The 10,454-nt window shown below is 45.7% G+C and overlaps 1 protein-coding gene across 2 annotated transcripts in view; it reads left to right on the top strand.

The window, feature by feature from the left end:
* The first annotated feature begins 254 nt into the window (after window positions 1-254).
* LOC144937662 (E3 ubiquitin-protein ligase SH3RF1-like) overlaps window positions 255-10,454 on the top strand; it is a 98,757-nt gene continuing 88,557 nt past the window's right edge. For both annotated transcript variants that reach the window (XM_078865060.1, XM_078865058.1), the window contains exon 1: window positions 255-2,015. In XM_078865060.1, coding sequence (XP_078721186.1) covers window positions 1,599-2,015 — 417 coding nt within the window. In that variant the 5' untranslated portion in view covers window positions 255-1,598. The remainder of the gene's footprint in view (window positions 2,016-10,454) is intronic.

The following is a 10,454-nucleotide window of genomic DNA, read 5'->3' as shown; positions in this document are numbered from 1 at the left end:
CAATCCACCCACCTCAATCCCACCACTAAACTCAATCCACCCACCAACCTCAATCCACCCACCAAACTCAATCCACCCACCCACCTCAATCCCACCACCTCAATCCACCCACCTCAATCCACCCATCTCAATCCCACCACCAGAGAGCCCTACCCCACCACCACCAATACAGTAAGTCCGTGTTCAAAACCCAGCCTCCCACGGAGGCCACCCACCCATCATCAACACGCCCCCGTGCGGGCGGAGAAAGCCACGGGCAGCCAGCCAGCCGGAGGAAGGGGGATCGGCCTTACGGCTCATGGAGGAGGAGGAGGTTGTGGAGAGCGGCGTTCTGCGCTCGTCCGTCGTGGAGTAGAGAAGCAAACCCCGTGGCTTCCGGACACGCCGTGTAGAGAAGAATAAATAAAAAGCCGTCACGTCTCCTCCCGCTCCACTTCTCAACGCCGCCACCACCACCAAACCAACCAAACCCCGCTCCCTCCTCCTCCACCACCCCCATTGTCTACGTTCTACACACTCCGATCAGCCGCGGCGAGCAGGGAGAGAAGAATTATCAACCATCACCACCATCATCATCACCATCATCGCCGTCGTCTTCCTCCTCCGGCTCCGGCTCGTCAGCTGTGCTGTGCAGTCGCCATGCAGCCGAGGCTACGCACGTCCTGAAGCTCGTATCTATTGATGGTCGCCGTCTCTTCTACTGCTGCTGCTACTGCCGGAAGATTAACGAGGTTTGGTAACCGGCGACGCTTAAGCGGCTCCCGGCACAACTTTGTCTCGTTTATTCACTTGATTTTGTTGTTGTCGACGATTGTTGTTTTAAACGAGGAGAGGCTTACCAGAGGAATTCTCTCGCTGTGCCGCGGCTGTGCCCGTCGTTTAAAGCCGTTCGGTGTCGCAGAACTCTTTGAATCGACGACCGAAGTAGCAGGCCGAGTAACAGATTGCATGTTGATACAAAAAAGGAAATTGATGTAACAATTGGCGACAATTGAACCCCCCCACCAAATGTATGTAGGAATTGTCGCTAGGATAGTTTCAATTCCGATTCGTATGCCGTCGCCGTGAAGAATAAGAAGAACGTCACTTCATTGTAACACATTCTACATCAACAACAGTGTTGCCACCAACAGAGCTGATCGTTGTTTGTGCCCTCCTCCCCCCCCACCTCGAACTGCGCCTTGTTGTCTCTCGTGCCGTCTTCTCAATTCGTCTCCTGGAGATTCTGGGTAGGAGGAGGGGGCCTTTGTGCATTTGAGTTGGCCGGAGAGAATGGCTCTGACATTGAGGTGGCGTTCCTCAACCACCCTACTCCTCCTCCTCGCCCCCTCCACGGCTGCGATTCGAGCTGATCGGGTTTAGTTGTGTAGACAGATTTTGCCCTCCACACACGGCAGAGGAAGAGGAGGAGGCCCCTTTTGTCGTCGTCGAAGCGATGGGTGAACGAGCGATTCCATGAGTCAGGGGGTGGACAAAAGAAAGGCGAAGATCGTCATGGACGAAGTTGACCTCTCCGTGACATTTGCCGTCGTGGCACGAGAAGGACAATAAGCGAATTCTCAGCCAAATATTCACAGGTCGCCCACGAAAGCGCAGCCATGGACGAGTCATCTCTGCTGGACCTTCTGGAGTGCCCAGTGTGTCTGGAGCGACTCGACTCCACGGCCAAGGTGCTGCCTTGTCAACACACCTTCTGCAAGCGGTGCCTGCAGAGCATCGTCTCGTCCCGGCAGGGTGAGCTTCGGTGTCCAGAGTGTCGGACCCTGGTGCGCTCCGCCGTCGACGACCTTCCCTCCAACATCCTCCTGCTTCGTCTCCTCGATGGGATCACGCGTGGAGGTCACGGCCCCCACATCTCGCCGGGTCAGCCCGGAGTTGCTGCTGTGGTGCCGGCCAGGGTGAACAGGGCAGCCCGTTTGGCAGCAGCAGCCATGGTGGCAGGAACACCGTCTTCCAGCAATGGGGCTTTGCCGGCCCAGACCCTCAGCAGAAGTGCCGCCTCTGCTGCCAACAAGGTGAGCCGGAGTTGAGCCGTGCGTGTCACTACCGTATGCGTCGTCGTCTTCCTGTGTTGTGTTGACTCGATCTTAAGTCGGTCAACCCATTAACGGCCAAGGATCGGTCGCTTCGAAACCACCCGCCTGTCCGCGAGCCTTCGACACTTCACGTGGCCTCGAGGTGCACCTAGCCAGGCACCCGCCAAATGGTGGAAAAGGGCGATTTGTTGTGTGTGTATGCATGCATTGTATTGTTGATTGCAGACTGTACCCATGGTGTGTTTATCATCTGTGAATGATCGCCAACACGTGTGTGTCCCTAGTGCCTTCCGCCTTTTTAAATCCATGTTAATACTGTAACGGCTGTTGACCCTGAAGTTTTCCACTGAATTTACCGTCTATTCCAACCATTCCCATTATATATTTAACGTAGAAAACATCTGATAACGGCTCGTTTAACACAGACAACCATGACTGAGTTAAGCAGACCATGATGATGATGCTCTACAAGGTCTGGCAAGCTCAAATTTGGCACACATTTCGTGAAACAAATACAAATTTGAAGCAAAATTTTAATTTGGGCTCCAAAAAAGTGTGCTGAGTTTGATTGAATTGCTTTAACTATTGTGATAAACATTTTCAAATATCCATAATCCTTGAACCAAGGAATTTGTCTCCAGTGCAGTGTGACACTAAAAATCTGATTGACTGCATACGAAACTTGCTATTGGTTACGATTAATGAATACTGTTACATATGACTATCGTCTTAGCACACTGGCCCAAGCAAGTAGAACTATTCACCCAGTAATGTCATCAACCTCTCAACATCCCTCCACTAAACTTAATGATACTGCACTGCCAGAGGAGTTCCTCTGCCCAAAACCCAAACACTTTTTCCTCCCAAAAAATACACAAACCAAGCTCAAAATGCTCCACCAGCCAACCCCCCTTAATATTGTCCAGTGCTTAAATGGTGTCAATATTTCATGTTTGAACAATAATGTACGACGTTCAATGAGTGTACGGCAGATATCCCCAGAGCCTGTGAGTACATGCTGTGAAATGTATACTGTGGGGAAGAACTTGTGGGGACACGAGTTTGATTCCTGGTCAGTGGGGAGTGGTATCTGATGTAGTCCAGTTCCCACTCCTTTAACCAACAATGACAAATAAGGTCAACCATGGGCAAATAACCCCCAATGACTGGCACGGCATGGTGGAGATCTACATCTCACATTGGATGGACAAAGGATTGAACACTTATTACATATTCTGTGATACAAATAAATGTTGATTAGTGCTACGAGGTGCGAAATGTGCTTTATGACTGCCTATATTTGGGCACGTCTGACCCAATGGCCATATTTAATTGGCGGTGAAGCGTAGCATGAAAATTTGTGCGATTTAATTATCGCATATACCGGCATGGGACAGACTAGTGTATTAAGGTGATGCATCCAGGATTACATTTAAACATAAGGTATTCAGCGCACAGTAATTGTGTTTGCGATTTCAATATACAATATACAGTCTGCTGCATCATCAGCGGCATGCACTATATTGGTGTATTGGGAGCTTTTCCATTAAGACTGGTGGAAATAATTATGTGCAAGCATGATGGTGTTTTTTCAGAGATTAACCCAAACCAAAGTCCGATTATTCCAACGTGTCAGCTCAGATTTTCCTGACTGCCCAAGTCAAATGTGGCTAATCAAATTAATGCAACTTCCAGGATTCACTGTCTTATCTTGAAATTAACTCAAATGGCCACACCTAACACTGCACCATCACAGCTGGAACCTCCAACATATACAAGTGGCACTTTACTGCCACTTGTGTTTCACAATCCTGATGTCCTTTCAATATCAGGATGTAGGAACAATTACAATTACTGTGCCTCTTCTAGTTTAATTAACAATTTAACACGTAAAGGGCGTTTTGTTAATCTCGCAATAATCTGCTGCAAATTATACATTTCACAGCGTGATATATTTGACGATATGCACTTCTCATTATGAGCCCATTGCGTGTGCTCTGGGAAGTTATTATCTCGGTTATGTCATTTGAAAGAAGATTTTATTCCAGTTAAGTTGTTTGGTTCAACATGCGGCATCAATGGCAAAGCCGTTTGCTTGAGTGGCTGGTGATGTAATCAGAAGTGCCGATTGCTGCCCGCATAATGGCTCCATACGAACAAGCTCTCTCTGCAGGTCATTAGACTGGCATGTGGCATGTCTAATTCTGCCAGCAGCAACACTCGGCTTGAAAAGAAGCATTCATGAAAATTAAAGGGTGCTGTGAACAGCTAGGCTTTGTAATGGACTCATGAAACCTGCTGTGTGACGTGGCAAGATCGTGTGTGACGTCACGCGCAGACTGCCACGCTGAGTTTTCTGGTGGAGATTGAATGTATGACACCAGAGACTTAAGCCCATTCAATGTTTTTGAGTTTTAAGTGTCAGGTTTAAATGTTGCTGAGTGTATAATATGAGCCTTCCCAATAGCCTGGATTAGTTTATTTGCTCTACACAAGCTAACATAAGCCGTTTGTGTTCTGTTTGATTAAAATTGGGGTCTGCCAACTTCAGAATCTGTATGAATACTGGAGGAATCCAATGCGCTTTAGGTATCTTTTTCACAGATGTCCAGTAGAGTTATTTTTTTACAAGTTGTTAACGAATACATCATTGTAAAACAACTCAATTTTGCTGTGGAACATTAATTGTGCATTGGTATCCTCGCGATGTCAATAAATATGTGAACGAAGGGGAGAAGTTACGAGTGAAATAAGAATGCATTTCACGTGGTTAATTGTTGCCTTTGGTTTACATTGACCTGAATACAATGAGAATTGTGGGGAGATCCTGTTACCTGTGCGCCATGGTGCAAATCGTGCATAGTATGCTGTCATCTGTGGTGAAATCAGAAATTCTAAGGGGGACGCAACACCATTTGAATGAACCATATTGAACACATTGGTTTGAAAATACAGTATTTAAAAAAAAAATGTACAGCACTTGTAATAATTCATGTCAATTATATTTCATGAATTATTGCTTTTTTCACACAAATATTACAATATAGATTGGAATTCTGCTTTAAGCTCAAACCAGTTACTTAAATAAAAAAAGATATCACCCAAATATTTTAAAAGAAAAACATGAAAGTTGCATGCTACATGTTATTCCCCTCGCGTGTAAGGACAGAACAAAACTTGTTCGTACAGAACATGCATTGCTTTATCTTGGAAAAAGTCCAACTGACATTGATACACAACGATGTTTGATATGATAAAGGTAAGTCCTTGTGTGAATACATGCATATTGTGTGTCATAATTATATGCCACGTTGCCTACATGTTCAGGAGCAGATATAGTCGTCAAGCATTGATGCCAAGGATATTTTCTTGGCCAAAAGATAACAGATATTTTTCATCTACCTATGTTCATTTGAGTCAATGCTCTTAAATTGCTATATCTATTTCAATCAACTACTGAAGCAGGCAGTAATGGCTACAGCAGTTGCATTAATCATTTTGAATGGCTTCATAGATTCTGCATCTTTAATATTCAACAGACATGTAAACAATTTACTCCCCCCACCAGCAGCTTCATGATTTGCAGTTTTTGTCTTGTAATTTACCGCCTCTTACATTATTTAAATTTCATTCTGTCATATTTGTATGGTTTAATTTGATACTTAAGAATTTGAGTAACAAGAGTCATTTTTGCATTCGTTGCAAATGATCACACGCACAATTCAACACGTGTGTTGAGTGTCTGAATCAATTTTATTTGATGAATCAATGTGTCGTTACACACCTGGTATTCATATAAGCATGCTGGGATGACGAGTGTTCATATAATATAGAGTCGTGCGAGTTTGAGGCCTTCACACAGTGGTAGCTGGATCATTTCTTCTGCTGTTGAAGCAATGCGAGCCAAAATGAGAATGCAGGTAAAGATTACTGAGTAGTGAATGGCAGTGGCCCTTATTTTGTGGGCCATGATCCCTTGGTAAGTCGGTGTGACTGTGGGTACCGAGTGACATAATGATGCACATTTTCCCCCTTTGTCAGTTAATGTAGAAGTGGGTGTCTTTAACAATGTAGAACATATGACAGAGAAGAGCACTGAGCAAGCTTTATGGATGAAAACATTAACGGTTTTTGCAGATTCCCAGAATTTTCTTTTTAAAAAGACACTTAAGTTGAAAAGGTAGCTGGCTTCAAGGCCAATGCACCCCTCGTGTTTTCAGACCAACACCCTGACAACGATGTTTTTCGCTCGCAGGCTAACGTCAGCCTGCTGGTGTAAAACTGTCACACCTGTAGAATCACCTGGCAGCCTATCAAGTAGGGGGGAGGAGTGATTAAATACCACACCGCCCCCCTCTTGGGGCAATTCAGTGATGCACCTTTGTTCAGGTTGTGCTTCGATTAAATAATTGGTTATTTTTTTGGTGAATGTATTAGCCCCTAAAAGCTGCAGGGACCCTCATGATGAACCCATCACAACGTAAAACGAAATTAAAATGTTCATCTCTGTCAATCCACTGTTTGCCGGAAGGCCTCCCCCATACCATGTCGAACGTAGGGTTTGTTTGGCCATATTTAACCACGCTTGTCACTTGTCAGCATGTGTTGGTGATAGGGAGATATGAGAATTCGAATACAACACACGTAGGAATCTACAAAAACAAGTTCTTATTCACATGATTTGAAGCATGTATTGCGAGCATAGTTCATGCGGGGGAGATAAAAACCAACCAGAGTACCACGAAGCTTTAATTTTCAATTGCCCGGTCTCATGCGTGCATTGGTAGGGAGATTAGCGCAGCATCTTGCAATGCGACAAAGATTGATAACGACTGCTGGTTCCGCAGCATGGAGTGACTGCTAACAGGCCCTTCATTCAGAGGCCAGTAGAGTGCAAGAAGGGTTTGAAATCATTAAGGCTGGAAAAAACGAGCCCTCTGAAATGTCTAAGCTGGCACCAGATAATTGGCACTCGCAGGGAGGTATATCGTGCTGCGGGATTATGTTTTTCAAATACCACGAGCTTTTAATTCCCTTTTATTGTACTGCTGCATTCCTAAACTCTGCACGCACCACACACCTTAGTCCAATGGCATTTGGGTGCGATGCCAAGAATTTGCACTTGGTGTGCCCGTGCCGGGGCGCTGGATATTTATACCCACATCGCAGCGCGGCTCGAAGTGTGTGGTTTTTGCCACCTGAAGCAAAGTGGTGAGCGAACAAATGAAAAACGCAACTCCTTAATGAGTGTGATTCGCAGTGCGTGCGTGCGTGAGTCTCGCTGCCAGCAGGCACATGGGTGCGTGAGAAAGAAAGCATTCACGTCTGGCAGCGAAGTCTGCTGCCAGGGGTGCACGGTCGGCCTGGAATGCCGCTGCAAACTGGTTTTGGAGAGCGACTTCCCTCTTCAGTCCTCCAGGGGTATCGTTGTGGCTGGGATAATTGCAATTGAGCTGTTAATCCTCGTTCGTCATGCCACATGCCTGCATTGAATGCATCCTACTTTCCAATTACATTTAATTCTGTAAGGAGTTCTCATCGGTAAAAAAGAATTCCCTCCATTTCCCTATCATGTCGTATTTACCGTCGCTCTGAGTCGGCAATAGCTGACCCCAGGCCTTGAGGGATAACCTCATGACACCGTTGCATGTCACCCAACCGTTTCATTCGCAAATGTGAAACGCGGTTGCTCGCATTGCGAACTATTGCTTCGTATAGTGTGCAACAAATCCAGTGCTGTGAGCGAGATGCTTATTTCACGTATGTCTACGTGCTGATTATTTGCATGGAAGTAAGCCTTTAATTTTCACACAAAGGATTCCATTTGATAGCACGGTGCACTGCAGTATTTGCAATTCCAGCCCGCTGCCAAGTCTGCTGCGTATGTGTTTGAAGCCCATCGTCTGGCGAGGCGATGCATGCTGTGCAGAAAAGAAACAAGTAACCATTTTGGAAGAGGAAATGCAGAGCCATTGCTGAATAAAAGCATTTGTTACAGAGGTCGCCCTGAGTTCGTTTCCCAGAAACAGATAACATCGATGGCGAGTGATATCTGAACCGGTCCTGCCTGTGGCTTCCAATCACTGACCTCCATTGACCAGCATGGTGAAGTATGGTCAAACAATCTACATGACTGCCACTGCATTGAGTGGCCTTCATCCAACGTTGGCTGGATAACATGGGCTTAAGAAACTCCTTCCTTTTGCTTGATAGTGGAGTGGCAGAGGCTGCAAAAGGATGTGGTGTTGCCTGTGGTCACAGGTCACTTAACCTATTCACCCTCCTCCTGCCGGCGCTTTCAAGGTATTCTGAGTCGTGCACAGCTCGGTCAATTACTATGCTTTTGTTATTTTGCGAGCGTCTGCGGTGGTGTTTTAACCCGTAACCAGCACCCGTGTCTCGGATTTTTCGGACATGTTGTTTCATTCAAACAATCGCCAGGTTTGTTATTTGCGCTGTCTCTTGACGGGGAAAATACGGCTGACGTTTTTAATAAACAGGAATGTAATGCGGTTCGGGTTTCTATCGTTTTCAAATGCAACCACATCTCAAGATACTTTACAAAACAGTGGGTTATGCGTCACAGGGGAGAGAAAGGAGGCATACCGGTATATACCTGTTAAGCATGGGTGACCTCCATGCACAATAAACGAGTGTAGTTGGAATTGTGAGCAGTATAAGGGACATTATAGAAAACGCCATTGTTCTGTACTACTCCCCGCTCTACCTTCAACCCACACTGACCAGCATGGTTAAGTATGGCAAAACAACCCTCAGCCTGCACAGCATGGCAAGGATCTCTTCCAGAAATGCATTGACATGCGGGGCTATATATGGTACAGTTTTCTCTCATTTTATATGGTAGATGCGTTCCAAAAAAAGGGCACACTCCGCAAAATCGCATAAAACGAATCCAGTCGCCCAACCCCCACAATGCACCGCACCAGACAGCTACCTGTCAAGTAGCGCATAGGGTACAGAACCAATGTCCGATGTCTGACCACATAGCCGCATATTAGTGAACTGCGTATAATAGCAAATTTTGTGTAGAAATAGGTAAGCCGCATATCCGTGTAATTGCACCAACCAAAGCCGCATAAAGCGAGGGGAAACCTGTACATTTTTTCTGTGTAAACAAGGCAATCGTAAACAGCAATGATTCATCACAGCAGACACGGAGCCAATGTCCAATCATTTTAACATTACGCAGCACAGTACTGTATACATGTGTCTGTTGTTCGACTGATTTAATTGAAAATGCGGTGATGTTTTCAAATGTCGTGTTTGTAAGGCCACTGCCAATGTAATCCGTTCAAATTTCGTTTGAGACAGTTGCTGATTTTGGATAGGCACCAATAGTTCACCATAGACCAATCCCCACGGTAAGGCGTAAGGAAGAGTTTTATTTTTTACGAGGCCACTTTTTTTTTTGCCGTCGTCTTGCGTATAATTTCTAGTGACAGCTGGGGGCGAGCATGTCACGAATTGTCTTACCTGCACCGTGAAAGCCCGAGCAACTTTGTTGAACAGTTTTACTTGTTACATCGTGTACGGATGTGTAAAAGAGGTCGGGGGAGCATCATTGCAGCGATCATAGAGGGCACGTACTCGGCCTGTTTAACTTTAGGCCCAACTCGTGGAATGAATTATGAGACTGGACAAAGGCCGTACATTACAGTACAGAACGTAATGGCGTACGTGACCACAAGAGCATTTTGATGATCCTCCACAGATACGTAAGAACATGTTGGGAGCGGATGTAACGATACGCACAGGTTAGAACAGGTACATGCAATCTTAAAATCCAATAACTGTTACGTTGTTGAGTTTCAAAAACAAAGAACCTCAACTGAAATGCGGTGAAGACGTTTGGTTATAGCTGTTACTGGTGACCAGGGATGTAATGCACATTCCGCTGCTGTGAAAACACTTATTGTATAAAGCCTGCACAGTGCTGTACTTGTAAAAATATTTACACAGCATTATCGCTTGAAGAATTTCAAATGAGCTTTATCAATGAGCTTTGCCTCGCTGGACAAAGCTGCACAGAGCTCAGTGGAGCGGAAAGCTCGTGATTATGAAACGATGAGTCTTAATCCCAGCCGTGGTAAACTGGGCTCCCATCATCTGTCAGTGGCAGATACATTGAGCCCCACCACCTCGTGTATACTGTGGCACTGGGGTTGCGAAGTCAACAGAGGCTGTGCTGTACTCTATTATGGGTATGCCTGTGTCCGCAGTGTGAATGTTAAATTTTCCACCGTTGGCTTAGTGGCCTCTCTCCACAGGCAGTGCTGCCCAACGCTTGAAAGGACAAGGGAGAAACTTTGACCTTCTACAAAGCAAGGCATATCGTTAGGTGCGCATGTGTGATGTTCAAGCGAAGAGGCTTCACCTTGAAAATTATAATGGTGCCTT

Source organism: Lampetra fluviatilis, chromosome 19 (assembly GCF_964198595.1).
Source record: "Lampetra fluviatilis chromosome 19, kcLamFluv1.1, whole genome shotgun sequence".
NCBI classification, from domain to species: Eukaryota; Metazoa; Chordata; class Hyperoartia; order Petromyzontiformes; family Petromyzontidae; genus Lampetra; species Lampetra fluviatilis.
This window is presented reverse-complemented; position numbering and strand designations above follow the sequence as displayed.